General features: G+C 40.1%; 1 protein-coding gene across 1 annotated transcript in view; it reads left to right on the plus strand.

Moving 5' to 3' along the window:
* Positions 1-15523, plus strand: part of nbas (NBAS subunit of NRZ tethering complex) — a 181837-nt gene that overhangs the window by 163194 nt on the left and 3120 nt on the right. Inside the window, exons 51-52 of the mRNA XM_031726216.2 lie at positions 1462-1609; positions 5166-5300. Of these exons, the coding sequence (XP_031582076.1) occupies positions 1462-1609; positions 5166-5300 (283 nt within the window). The remainder of the gene's footprint in view (positions 1-1461; positions 1610-5165; positions 5301-15523) is intronic.

The raw sequence follows: 15523 nt of genomic DNA on the forward strand, positions 1-15523 counted from the left end.
TTTGTTCCCATGGCCGTATCATCCAAAGGTGAAGCAGCTTGTCTGGACAAGACACCCCGGAAGTGAGATGGAGAGCTGCCTCTTCAGCTAACAGACAGACACAGGAGCCCTGCTGTTCTCCCTGCTGTCTCTTTATCGCGCTCTGTCTCTTTATTTTGACGGGCCTTTCCGTCGTTCGCTGACACTCGGTTGTTTTGCAGAGATGCTCACACACTTACAAGCCTACTTAAGAAAATGCTTAACCTCCTAATCCGACTCTAGAGTTTCTGCTTCCCATCATATGACCAAAGATTGGTCCGAATGCAAAACATTATCATTTGATACAAAGCACACATTCATATCAGATTCCTCATGATCTCCTCTTCCTTTGCTCTCCCCTCAATATTTCATGCACTGCTTGTCATTTTAATCACATACACAACTTCCAGCAGCACTGACGTGTCAACATGTATTTTCGAAGCACTCGAAGTGCCTCTACTTTTCTAACCAGTTCAGAATTTATTTTTTTTTCTCCATACATTGTATTAATATTTACAACCTCACCAGGACTCAGAAATGTGCTTTGATTCCCCTCGTGTAGCCTGATGCAGATATAATGAGGCTTTGGTTTTGCATTAGACTACAACCTCCGCAGCCACTAAAATTAATAACTGTTGGCAGTTACAGAGGCACTAATCTGACTCTGTGCCATGCTAAGGGTAATAGTAATAAAATTAATTACTTCAACAGGGTCAATGCATCAGTCGTGGCATATTTAAACCGATAATGAGTTGTTCCATGGTTTTTGATTTTTGTCTTCCATCCCCCCGTGACCGATACGTATTGATAAAGATCCATGAAGGTTACACTGGCGTTTGCCGGCTTTGGCTGGGGGCGCGCATTTGCTCTAGAGGCGCTAGCAAAGGTCTTAAGAGCTAATGAAAGATTGTGTAAATAGAGTGATGCCTGTCACTGGCATTAACTCAGAGGTGAGGGAAAATATAGCGTGCAGGTGTTTTAATTGCGTGAGAACATGTACTTACATGTCAGTGTTGGAATGAATTTGTTTATCTTTAGACTTCTTGATCACCCTCTCTGCTTACTTGACAGCCTGAGATTTGAATGGAAGTTGATGCTGTTGTTTTTGTTTGCATTTTTTTTTTCTTTTTGCACATTTTTGTACACTTTGATGTATACGCAGTGATCATCTGCCAGTTGCTGTCTCACAGTATTACCATTTGGTCACATGGGGGTACGTACATAGGAATGGATGAACAGCATTAGAGTAATTTTACATGTTGCACTTTTGTTCTTTTCCTACTTTTCTTGACATGAAGACACTATCAAAGGCAGCTGTTTTCCCTGTGTACTGTTTACCAGTGCATTTCCTCTTTATGTCAATCAGAGAGGACAAAGAAGCTCAACACAACTCTACACACACAGACACACATTTGTAAGTCTTTGTTTCTCTCTTGTCTGCAGGGCACAGTCAGAGCATAACCCCTGGGTGGTGCTAACCTCAGCCTTACTGACCCGCTGCAAGGGATCAGAGGTCAAAACAGACCTGGGTCAGCAGGTTGTCACCATGGTGAGATCCCTCTATAACAGCAAACACAAGCTCCCTGTGCAGGTAATCAGATAATACTCTGTATTTTTGTTTGTGAATGTCTAGCCTTTTCTTTGTTGCAGTAATCTTGAAAGTGTGTAAAAGCAGTAAATCTTTATTTATTTCAGCAAAATTAAATGGATATGGAAATACATTCACCAAAGTACTGCATAAGAGTTCTCTTTTACTCACCTGTACCTCTGCATAAAATGAAAATAACAGCAGAAGAAAATTCAGTTTTTATTTAATGCCAGCAACACCTTTCGCTCCAGTTAAAACAAGGGCATGTTTACCACTGCGTTGCATCATCTTTTCTTTTAATAACACATAAAAAGCATTTGGAAACTGAGGATACTATTGTAGTGTTGAAAGTGAACTTTTTTCCTCCCATTCTTGCTTGCTGTGGGAGTTCTCTTCTTAACAGATCAGGCTTCTTTTGTCATATTATTTTTATTCAGCTTCAAAGTGTGACAAATATCGTCAGTGCTTGAAAGACCTGGATTGCAGACAGGCCATTTTAGCACTTGCAGCTCTTTGAATTCACAGCTGCAGAAGTATGTATGGGAGCGTCTTGCTGAAACAAGCAAGAACATCTGAAAGACAGTATATGTAGACCGGTACAGCAACATTAACCCTCCTCCTACTGTATTTCACATACACAGACTAATCGCTGTAACCTTAAGAATAATTTACTGCAAGAAGCAAATATAATTGCAAAGCAATATTAGTTATGTAATTAATATTACGTCTATTACAGCTCGGTAATACAGAGGTAATGGTAGGGTAATAAGGGGGAAACAAGTGTAATAGTGTGGTAATTTCTAAGTTATTATTATGCAATTACAAAGTAATAACCATGTAATATCCAAGTAATATCATGGTACTAACAGTGGTTACAGTTGAGTAATATTACCCTGAAATTGATGTAATTGGATAATAAGAGCCCCAAAACTGGGGGTAATAATGTGGAAATAGAGCTTGGTAATAAAGTGGTAATAGTAGGGTAACAAGGAAGAAACAAGAACGTAATAATGTGTCAAGTTCTAAGTTATTACCACTCAATTAACTGTGGTAGTGTCTGTGTAAAAAGCACAAAACAGACAGAAATAAAAAATAAATAAATAAAAAAAAGAAACAAAGAAAACCAGAAAACCCATACTCAAATATGATGAATTTTGAACTCCACAGAAAATAACTGAAGTAAACACAGATCCAGGCAGCGTGTCCTGAGTCTACCCCGCGGTCTTCTACACATGCTCAAAACACCTCACCTGGGAGGTGCCCAGGAGGCATCTTGTTCAGATACCCAAACCACCTCAACTGACTCCTTTTGATGTGTAGGGGTAGCCCCTCCAATGCTCCTTGCCCTGTCTCCAGGGCTGAGCACGAACACGCTTCACAGGAAACTCATTTCTGCCACTTGTATCTGTCATTTTATTCTTTTAGTCAATACACACAGCTCCCGACAAACCGTAGGTAAGGGTAAGAGCGTAGATCGACCAGTAAATCGACGGCTCCGCTTTCACGCTCTGCTCCCTCTTCACCACAACAGTGTCTGTATCACTGCTGAGAGCAATCTGTCGGTCAATCCCACACTCCACTCTCACTCCTCACTCCTGAACATTTTTAAAAAGCACTAATCAAAGGAGAAATGGAAAACAATGATGTGCAGTCATTAGGAACAGATTGAGTGGCAAAAGTCAAAAACCTGGACCCACCTATAAGGTTTAACAAAAACTATCCCTCTGGAGCATGCATGGACCCCGGTCAGTAGGATGAGACTTTAATGGTGCCTTCACAGATATTAAAGTTAGCCGTGGCATAAGCACTAATGAACCCCATTACCATCACGGATCCTGGCTTTTGAACTGACAGATAACAAACCAGCCATTCTCTGTTTCAGTCCAGAGGATGCAGGTTTATCTTTGCATTTGTGGTAAACTGATAAACTGTGTTCACTGGTTTTAAAAAGAGTTTGTGGCCCCAAGCAGTGATTTCTATTACAGAATCTGTTTTTAGCGCATTGCTGCCCGAGGGGCCTAAAATATTGGCTTCATAATTGGTTTTCAGCCTTTGGGTACAGAGATTTCTCTGGATTCTCTGAATCTTTTAATCATAATGTGTACAGCACCTTCAGTAATGGCACTATCAAGCTGTTTTCAAGAATTATTATTCTAATTATTTAAAAATTTTATGCAATTTTTTTCTTTCATAGCGTAGGTAACTCCTCCACATCTTTAAATCTCACAGATTTGAATGTGTGTGGGATGTTTTTTATACTCAGTCGTGTCACTTACTTGTTTCTAATTAACCTAATTAGTCGTGAGCGCCTCTGCCCTGTCTTTTTAAAATTGATTTATCTATTTATTTACTTAAGCAGTACACAACTTTTCCAATTGACTGTTATCTATAATTTTTTTAAACATATTTCTGGCATCAAATTCAACATGAATCAATATTTTTTTTAGTTGTGTGTTCAGATTTTTAACATTTGACGTGTCACCTTTGTAATATTTTTACGTGTTGGGTTTTAAATGTTTGCCAGTTGTTTCATGAAGCTGTTGTTGTTTATTTACAATTCATAGTGCTCTGGGTTGTATTTGCATTTGTATTCCACTTTATGCTCCTACACTACTTCATGCGCTGTTGTGTTTAATTTATATGTAAAAGTATTCCGGTGATAGAAGATAAGCACTAACATGGGACTCTGAAAGGTGCATGATCTCCGTTTTCGCTAAAACTTGTTAAGTGCCGGCCTTACCTTTTTCACCACTTACTATTTTAAAATGAGTATGGCTCCTACACATCAGTTCATCTTTTGTCACCATTATTATATTTAGCTTGTTCTCGCTCAGTAGAAACATGCTGCAGTGCCATCATTTTAACCAATATCTAAATACAGGAGGCTAAAGGTATTAAGCATGTAACCCACAGCAACGTGTTAGCATCAGCTCAGTTCTTTCTGCAGTGTACTATATGCACTAGCCTCCCATTGATATCTGACAGCTCCTAATGCTATTCATGCCCTGCTGAGCACCATGCAAGTGCTAAGCCAAATGCCATTCTGTATGTCTAGGGCCAGCTGACTGTGATATTAGTTTAGCACTAATGCTATTCAGTGTGAATAGGCTAGTGTCTGCCAGCCTGTCTAATATTAGTGTGGGATGGGGGGGTTGGGAGGTGGGGGAGGCCTTTTACTCTGTTCTGAGCAGCTTTAATTTGAATCTGCTGGAATGAAACCGGCAGAGCATGGGGGAGTCAGATTGCATTGTGATATCCATACATTACTGGATGGGACTGTGTGTCTGGCGTGTGCGTGTGTTTGTGTGTAAACCTTTTTAAAAGTATTAGGTGCCTCTACATTATATGCACATCGATTAACCTTCACTGTTCTCTCTGTTTCCGCTTCCCTCTTTTGTTCTCCCTTCCTCATTTTGACTCTGTCCCCTGATTGCCTTTCGCTATTCTCATCTCTGCCTTCGCTTTTGTCGTTCACCCTCTGCCTTTCATCCATTCATTTGCACATTTATCAATTCATCTTACCGCCTCCCAAACCTGTCTTTCTCTCTCTTTTTTTCAGTGTATTAGACACATAGCTACCCTGCTGCTCGAAAATCAGCCAAGCCTCCTGGAGCCTGCACTGAAACTGATGTCTGAAAGCGGTGACGAGCAACTGCTTCAGCTGACTCTTGATCAGATCAACAGCATGAGCACAGTAAGTGTCACTGTAATAGTCTGGAGAGTTTGTGTTCAAATGGAGACACAAAGGAGTTGGTTTTATGAACTGCAGATTGGCTGATGACATTTTTGTTGTTACTTATCCTTTAAAATTGCAAAATGTAAAAAGAAAAAGTGCTTCATGGCTTTCTGGAGCTCAAGGAGGTTTTACCAGATTTCTTTTCTCCTTTTTAATCAACTGTTAACCCTTTAAAGCCAAGCCAAAAGGCTCTTCCCCCCACCCTGAGTTCTTTGTGTGTGAACTTCCTGAGATTTAGGCTACATCCACACTAGCCCGGATAGATTTGAAAACGGCGTTTTCGTCTGAAAACGCTCCGCATCCACACTAGCGTTTTCAGTCGTTTTCACAGAGGTGTGCGTCCACATTGAAACGACGAAAACGCTTACGTTCCAGTCCTGCGCATGTGCAAAAGCGAGTGAGAATTAAAGAATTTGAAGAAAAGCTATCTGGAGCATGTGCAAACTATTAATCTTTTTTAGCGCTATCAAAATTGAGAGCAATCAAAACAACTGCTGTATAATGCACTCCACTATCTTAGTTTAATTGGTCACTTGACTGCATCACATGACTAAAATGCGTCATTATTTTAGAAAGTCTGCGTTTTCGAGCGTCCACACTGCAACGGGATAGCTCCGTTTTGAAATTTATGTGTTTTCGAGAGCGTTTCCAAAACGCTGCGTTCTTCCTTGAGGAAAACGCCGTCTCAGTGTGGACGGAAGGCCAAAACGGAGAGAAAACGATGCGTTTTCACTTGAAAACGCATTAGTGTGGACGTAGCCACAATCATCCAGCTGTTCAATGGCATGAATAAGGTGTGAGACATTGAGACATGCTAAAACCCAGTGGCACCAAAGCATTATACAATAAATGAAAGACATTCCTCTACATTCAACAAACACTCCATTATCAAAAAATTAAAGATTTCTGGCAGTTATTTCATGGTTCAGGTTTTAAAGGGTTAAAACTCAAATGTTTTCAGTTTGTAGTAATGGTGAACAGCCAGCAATACTGAGAGAAGCTCAAACTGTCTTAGTCCTGTCTGCCTAATAAATGGCTTAAAAAAGGCATCTAAATATCAAATTAGGTTAATGCGTAATATGAATTATTTGTTTATTAACCTTTATGGTTCGCGCTTTAGAAAAAAAAACTAGTGTTACCCATTGTGTTTTTGGAGACTTAAGGTTTGCCTTTTGACCAAAAAAGTGTGACTGACTAGGAAAGAAGGTGATGGAAAAAGGTCTGGTCTGTTGTCTGAAAAGAGCGAAAATTACATCCTCTTTCCCACAGTTTAAATTAAGTTCTGCGAAATAATTTCAACATTCTTACAATCCCAATTTCATTTACTTGCCAACTGTCCTCTAGTTTTGGGAGGCCACCATCAGATAAGAGCATAATCGTTCAAGACTGCGCAGGTCGCTCTCCACTGTTTCTTCAATCAGATAAGCAATTGTCACAAAGTGGGCTTCTCAGACCCAGCAGACCTTCTCTTTGTTCCTGGATCAGATAAGAGAAAGCCACACTATTAACTGACAGAGCCTCCATTAAATCAAACGATCAAGCTGCTATATTGGAACACCTGCTCTTAAACCACAGTGAATAAGACAGTGGAACTGAGGAAACTTAGGGTGCTGGAAGTGGTGAGAGAAAGGATTTGTGATTTAGATGTGGGAAGAGAAAGTCAAATGGAGCAGGAATGGGTGTCGAGACAGAGAGATGGGATGAGAATGGAAATTACAAGGACAGCAAATGTATAAATTGTAAAGTTGGAAAGGGACCCGGGCTACAGTAGATAGCATGCAGGAAAGACAGAAAAGATAAATCAGGTAGAGTTAGAGAAGGGATATATGAATGGAGGAAGACAGGTGGCGTGTCGCTGCTTTGAGAAATAATCTTACGTCTGCCAAGTAAAAGCTGAATGAACGGGGGCATGTTCGGAGCGGCACAGAACAGTGTTCATCTAAAGATAACATCATCACAGACACAGAAAAATTATCTTACATCTAATACATCTGATAGTGTGTTGGCTGCACGCTGCTCATTGTCTGCATGTGCCTAGTGCCTTTGTGCATCCCTTCAAGCGTGTGAGTATTTCTGTGTGTGTGAGTGTAGGACTTTGATTTCTACATATTTTCAAGTGCATTGCTTCTGATTGCTTAAACTTGCTTTGAAGGTTGTGTTCACACAAATGTTATTGCAAAAAACAGAATTTTGCAAAAAGGAAGTTGTGTGCAAATCTTGTAGTATGTTTAGGCTTTGGGCATAATGAAAGACTCCGTCTGATTCAGTACCAGCGCTCCTCATTGACTATATTTAAAATCTTAACTCGAAACTCATAATTTCTGTTAGGTTACAAGTAATTGAATAAATGAACTGAAGCTCTCGTGTGACATCATGCACACACTGAGAGCTGACCACCATATTGGACGTGATACAACCAGCAGTTGTAAGGGAAAAATGTTTATTCTCAACTGGTCAGTGCTAGCTGACATGAGGTTAAGGAAGTGGAGGCTGTACATTAATCAGAAGGTCAGTGGTTTGAATCTTAATGTTGAGGCAGTCTTGGGCAAAATACTTATGCATCTGTGTGTGAGGGAGGGTGTGTGTCTGTGTGTGAATTTGAGCTAAAAAGCACTTAGGCTTAGAATAACGTGCTTGTATGAATGAGACATGTAGTACAGAGCGCTTTTAGTGCTCAAATCGTGTAGAAAAGCACTACATAAGTACCAATCCATTCAGAAACTACTGATTTAACTAAGTGGATCACTGTAAAGCTTAAATTATTTGCAAATTCAAAACTTTCTGAGCATGAAGTGTTTCCTTAGTTTAATGGGGGGAAAAATCTCACATAAAGTACTGCAAATAGATTCTATCCATGCAGATAGGTTTGCCTTTGATCTGCCAAGGGTTTAAAATATCCAGCTATACAGCAAAATATTCAACATTTTGGTTTTGGTGTGTCTTTTTAAAACATCTGAAAAGTTACTTGTAAAAATGCAACTTGGACCTTCAGAAGGAATTATCTATGTAATCTACATTATCCTTGTAACATGCTGTTAACAGGTTTTAAATGCTCACTTGTTTAATGCCAAGTAGTTCCAATAACATTTATTAGGTTTATGAATAATTCACAGTGACCGGAAAACATATATTACTGAAGCTGAACCACAGCAGGGTTAAATTGTAAACTGTCCACATGGTTAGCTACCACAGCGTGAGCTTTTTCGATTAATTTGATTGTTAGCGAGTGCAAGATTGAATGTTGGCACTGGCCGTCTCCAGCGGACCTCCTCCCTTTACACTTCAGGATATTGCAGTGCAACTCTGCTTTGACACTCTGAGCCTGTGGGACAAATTACAACACCTGTAAAGTTTTTTGGGGAAAAAAGTAATGTCTGCATGTCGGCAATGATGATTCTCGAAATGAAAGTTGGGTCAGCTCATAAGGTGATGTTTGCCTTCTGCACAAGCCTGAGGTCCACAAGGAAGCTGGAAATTGCAGGTGCACACAGGGATCAATCCAAAAACACTGCAGCAACAGAGGAAGCTGTTCATGCACAAGAACTCGAAGGGGAAGTTGGTTAAAATTGAACTGGTGATGGTTCTTGGACTCAAGGAGATTTTTGACCACACCTTGTAAAGTTCATGTTGATCCACTTCTAAACGTGATGGCTTACACATACTGTTTCTATTTTAGCAGCTCTACAAATAGCCTGAACCTATCAGGAGCTACTGTGCAGCTGCTTTTAGCAGATCAGTATCTCAGGAGGAACAGAAATAATTGATTTTGGCTCAGCTTGATCAATCAGAAAATTCACTGAGTCAACAGCCTAACTGTTAATTGACTGCAGTTACTGTTCACTTACTTTTGGTTTGCATTTCATTGAGATTTTGTGTTTAGCCACACTTTGTTTCACTCCATCATACTAGACAAGTTGCTGCTGCTGTGAGTTTTATTATTGTTTTTGTTTAAATAACTAGCCTGAGGTTGCTTTTTGGTCACAGTGAACCATACATTTGTTTGCATATGCCACTCTGAGTGATTGGCAGACTTTATCTTAAAGCACTGCCTACAGTTTTTTTTTTTCTCCTGGCAAATAGCTTTGTATCTAATATAAATCATTGTTTACATTGTTTTACCATCAAAACTTTTATGCCACAGCTGAAGGTCCCTGAGGTTATCATTAAGAAAGAGATTAATTTAGAGTTTAATTAAGAAAATATAATTAAGGAAAATCACTTGACCCAGGAAGCGAATTCAAAACAGTAACTGATTCATCCACAGTGAGAGATACGTAAATGTGCAGATTTTCCTTCACTTTTCCTGTGTCTTGCATTGCTGCTGTGTGGTAGGTGAGTAAATGGGTATGCTGAGCTCTGCAGGAGGAGACCACAGTGGGCGTTGGAGAACTAAAGAATGGAGGAAAGGAGTGGGAGTAGTGCAGATTATTTGAAAAGGAGACAAAGAAGTAGAGAGCAGGTGATGGAGAAGGGAATGTATTCTTGATGCGGAAAAATACAGTGGAGGCTTTTAATTCTCTGCTTTCACGCTGTTCAAGGTGTCGGCACACAAGTCTTCAGCTGTACTCTCTTCCATATTGTCCATTTCTCTCCTCCGGTCGAAGATGTATGGAGTTTGGAGGAGGGAGTCAGGAGTTAACACCAGCCTGACTAATGCGAGTTCTGCATTCTGTCTGTAAACACACGCACACTTCCTCTCAATGCTGCAGCAGTCCCTGTGCATTTTCAGCTTCTTTTTTATTTCCAGGCTTTTCCATGATTTTACAAGGCTTACATTTTCTGTGTGGTACATGTTCGAGTCACAGTGACGACAATGGCATATTCAATAGCTTCGCATTTTTTGAAACTGCGGGTCTTTAGCCAAAAACCATAACATTTTCCATCTGAAGTGGCAATAGCAGGTTGTTTTGAACCGCGGTTGTCTGTGGCTCAGTGAATTGATAAAGTTGTTGTCTGCAGATGACTGGTTTCAAACTAAATTTGCTTTTGATGGCTATGATATTTTTCTGAAATGGAAAAAAAACTTGTGTATTTCTGCGTAGATCTACAGTACTGTGCAATAGTCACCCATCATTTTATTATATTTTCATATGGAATGGGAAATAGGTACAAACATACATGGAAAATATAGTATATAAGGCAAAAACAGAGTTTGTATTGGCAGTGGTAGTATGTTTGGGATCATTGTCATGCTGAAAAATGAAGTTGTTAATCTGGCGCGTTCCAAACTATAAAGTTTATTGAATTGTAGATCAAATATCTTCCATTTTGAAAAGATCCCCAACACTATTGGCTGAGATGCTCCCCAAACCATGACAGTCTCCACTGTGTTTTACAGATGGCTGTAGACACTCACTGTTGTACCTCTTTCTTGATCTTTTCTGTACATACTCATGACAATTTAAACCAAAATTTGGATTCTTCACTTCACTTTATGCCTGTCAAACTGTTATTTGTGTCATTTTTCAACAAAATGTTAACAAATCACGTTTTTCGACAGGCTGCACGTAACAGTACCAAAAGATGCCATTTAAAAATTGTCATGTGTTTGTTAGGTGTAGACACAACACTGGTTCATCCCTTGTTTCATAGATTCCTGTTTTGTTTGAGTGATTCTTAGGTGAGTGTTAGATGACTTGACAAACAAAAAAACATTCCTGTGAGAATGGTCAGGTACTAGGTACAGGTATATTAGTGAAAAAGTAGCCAATGTCCAAAGAAAAACTTTGAAAGACCTTCTGTTCTAAAAAATTACAAGTAAGTCTGGCTCATTGGATGCAAAATATAAAAACTCAAGACTTTTGCACAGTGATGTAGTTTGTGTTGGTGTGAGTCTGAAAAGGAAAATGTGGACAATTTAAACCTTTTCACTCAGTGAGGCTGTGGTTCAAAGTCACTCTGAGTCAAATGTTCTGACCACAACTACTATACATTATATTCATATGATTTCAACATTAAGTATGAGTGAAGATGTATTAAAAATACCAAAATTTCATGGTTTGGGTTTTTAAATGTACAATAATTCTGAAAGTTAGGATAAATAGGCTGTTGGTTGAACAAACCAAGCACGTTAGTGGTGTCTCTGAGCTTTGGGGCTGTTTTCTGAATTTTTGCTCATACTTTCAGTTTGATAGAAAAATCGTACCCATTGTGAGGCTACTAAACCACTTTACAGTAACCATGTTAGCCACAAGTGACCCGTTTGGTTCCCATGTGACATTTCCTAGTAGCCAGAGTGCCTTCCAAAGCCTGACAGAAAAACAGCCAATCACAGGATTGGAGCACCCCAAATGCTGATCCAGTCTTGCCAAAATGATTCTGTGAATATTTTCACAGAATCAAAGAAAAGATGAAATAGCCTAAACTAGATAAGATAAATGTGCTGTGTAATGCACTGCTACAGTGGTTTGTGGGTTTACTTGTGTTTACCAGCCGATGATGGGCCAGTTGTAGTGGTAGTGCTTCATCTTTCCATCTTTTTTTTTGCATTTATTAACAGTTTTAATTTGAACTTGTGTTCCCTTGTGTATGTGTTTAATCAGTTAGAAAGAACTCAAAATCCTGTTGAAAGAGTTGGATGCACCTTGTCCATCTGCCCAGTGTAGTGAGGACAAAAGGCGCATGTGTGCTTGTGTTTGATTGAGTGATTATGTGTCTAATTGCTTGTTTAAGTGGGCTTGTTTACAGCTTTTTGTACCATATTGAACCTATTAATCTAGCTCTGTTTGCTTGCAGCTCACTGCGTTGATCCCTGAACTTCCTCACCGTGTGTGTGTGTGTGTGTGTGTGTGTGTGTGTGTGTCTGTCTCCCCGTATGCGTCAGAGCCCACTTTTATTTTTATTTTTTTGGCTTTAAAGCCTCTTCTTCTGTCACTTTCAATCATGTTGTGCTGCAAGCAAGAACTGTTTGGTGTCATTTGTGTGTGCGCACACTCAGTTTGGTGCACCGCTAAAGCCTGGGGACAGCTAGGATGGAGGGATAAGAAACAGAGCCTGGAGAAGAAGAAGAGGAAAGGAGATAGTTGTGTGTTGTCTGGCATTCCAAAGAAGCTTTATGATTTAAATGATAAAAGAAGGCTGGGGCCATGCATTATGTATTAGGCATTGTACGTGTTCAGTAATTCCAATTAAGCTCTCAGCTGGGTTTAGCTCAGTGAGAAAGAGCTGAGAAGGACGTATACAGGAAATGAGAGACATGCAGGGCAAGAAAGGCAAACAAGAGTTTAAAACACTGACCAAACCAATCAGGTAACATTCAGTGGCCTCTCGGAACAAGCCAGGAAAAGACGACCTTTTTTTTCCTCTCGTCTTTGACGGCGCGAGACAGCAAGAAATGAGAAGGTAATAAGAGCAAGAGGGGGGTTGGACATCTGATGGCTGCAGCTTGATGTGTCAGTTCTCTTGTCACGCTGAGTGTTTGTTCACTCACTCAGAGTGCACACCAGCTGCGAGTGTGAGCACAGTCACAGGAGACAGAAGATACCTCTTGTTTTCGCATCTCCGAAGAGAGAGACTGGGTGTTGTTTGAACCCTCGAAGACGGGCTTTTAACCTGATATAGACGCAACACAGCTACACCCCTATGCACAAAAATAGATCCACCCCAGGACAGGTTTTCATGTTCTCCGAGCTGTTGACCTGTGATACAGAAAGAAAGGCATGATGGATGTATTCCCTGCACAATCAGATCCTATTCGCGCTGATCTGTTTGTCAAGACAAGACCCGGACAGACTGCAGGGGGAACTCAAGAACTCAGTGAGAGAGAGGAGAAAGGATGATGAGGGAGGAAAGGGAGAGGGAAAGAGGCAGTATATAGTCACATATACGGGTTTGTCAGAGTTGCAGCAGATGGCTAGCTGTGGAGCTGAGTCAAAGGATGATGTAGTAATTGCCTTTCACATGAAGGATCTGAGTTTAAACAGATGTTGTGGCAAGCATTCACACGGCCAAAGTGTCCCTGAATGAGATCCTGAAATCCCACGAGCTTCACTAACCACTGGTCTTCCACTCAGCCTCACTTCTCATGCAAACATTTGCAGACCACAGGTTAGAGAGAAAGGATCACTGCTTCCTGTTTAAACAAAACAAAACAAACAAACAAAAAAAACAGTTTTATATGCAGTTGGACAATAGATGTGGCTGCATTTGTGGAAAAAAAAATATTTGGAAAGGTTTGAGTGAACAATGCTGTTTCCCACTCTTGGACAGAGACCAGATGCTTTGAATATATAAAACAATACAATGTCCTTGGATACACAGTATAATGTACAAGAAGGATGGAAAGATTTAAAATATTGATTGGTTTTTATTATCTGCTGCTTTTTTTACAGTAGGCATAAGCACTTGAATGTGACACAGATGTTTATGCTGTAAAAAAAAAAGGATATGAAGTTATCTGCTCCACTCTGATATCAAGATTCCCCTCCATCCCTCCATCTCTCAGGTGCTTCTTCACATCTATTTCCAGCTCAACTGTCAATCCAACTGACTCTAAGACTCAAATCTGCTGTCTCTCTTGACACCGTCAAACAGTAATAGCCTGGGAGGTGTGTGTGTGTGTGTGTGTGTGTGTGTGTGTGTGTGTGTGTGTGTGTGTGAGAGAGGGAGAGAGAGGGAGAGAGTGTGTGATTCTGCATGGAGGACCAGGCCTGTGCTCGACTGATGTACTCTTTCTTTTTCCTTGCACAACTCCCATAACCAGGAAATGCAGAGGAAAACATGATTTTTTTGTGTTTATTTATTAGATTCAGTGTTTGTGCGAGTGTTTATAATATTTGCATATTTCTGTCCCTACACTGGTCACCGTGCACAGGAGCGGGGCTAGATCATTGTCCTCTAAATTCATACACATCTCATGCAGCCAAAACCAACTGCATCTGATAATTAATTTGTGTGTTGTAATGCTAATCTAGTCTCCTCTGCAGGTATGATATTTAGAGCTCCCGCAACTCTGGCACTTGTGTTTCACACTCCCCAGTAGTTGATAGTGTGCTACATATCAGTCAAAGTCATAGCTGATAAGGTGTATAGCTTATTTTAGAAGCCACACGTTATCATCATTGCATTTGCTATAGGTGTGAGCTCTCATTACAGCCAGGCTCCAGCAGGGTCTTTCAGTGATTAACAGGCTTTAAGGTCCAATCAGATCAAATCTGAGGTTAATCGCACTTAGAACATCAAAAGGCACTACAGAGCTGCAGAAGATGACGCCTACAGACTTATCGTGGGTTTATGAGCCCCTGACTTTTTTTTCATACCACCACAATGAGGCTGATAGATTGGGTTTTCATTGGGCAAAAATACACTGGTTGGCATAACATTTTCATGCCCTACTCGGGATTAATTGTAATGATCATAATCGGATAAAAATCCTTATCTAATACATCTCACTGGACGCTTAATTACATAAACCTTGCTAGTGCTGGGGTGGACCACATTTTCCTTCAGTACTGCATTAATTCTTGATGGTATAGATTTAACAAGGTGCTGAACACTTTCCTCACAGATGTTGGTATGCACATCCATAATGTGACTCTCCCGTTCCACCACATCCCATCCATGTTAAAGAAACCAGTTGAGATGATTTGAACTTAAAGGGATGGACATGGTCAGCAACAACACTTGGAAAGATAGGCTGTGGCATTTAAACAGTGCTCATTTAAATAGTGTTTACTTGGTACGAAGGGCCCAAAGTGTACCAAGAAAATAGCCCCCATGCAGTTATAGCACCACCATCTGAACCGATACAAGGCAGGATGGAGCCATGCTTTCTTTTTATCATGTAAATCACCTTTCTTCCTAATGCTTCCTGGTGCTCAGTTTGAACTTCAGCAGGTCGTCTTGACCATTTTTAGGTGTATAGATGCATTAAATTCCCACCAGAAACTTGCATTAACGAGCAGTCGAACAGGTGTACCTAACAAAGTGGCCGGTGAGTGTATATTGATGTATATATTAATGGGTAAAAGAGCAGTTAAAACCTTATGAGCCTCAGCAGTACAAGGATTCAGTAATAAATGACAAACATGCTAAACTCAGCATAACATTAATATTAAAGCGTAAACCTTTATTTATATAGAAGTGAACATGTTCATTTTATTCCTGCTAAACATCAGCATGTCATCGCTGGTTTGTTGTCATGGTTTCAGACTGTAGACTCTTACTATTAGTCTAAGATTCAA

This window comes from Oreochromis aureus, linkage group 15, assembly GCF_013358895.1.
Source record: "Oreochromis aureus strain Israel breed Guangdong linkage group 15, ZZ_aureus, whole genome shotgun sequence".
NCBI classification, from domain to species: domain Eukaryota; kingdom Metazoa; phylum Chordata; class Actinopteri; order Cichliformes; family Cichlidae; genus Oreochromis; species Oreochromis aureus.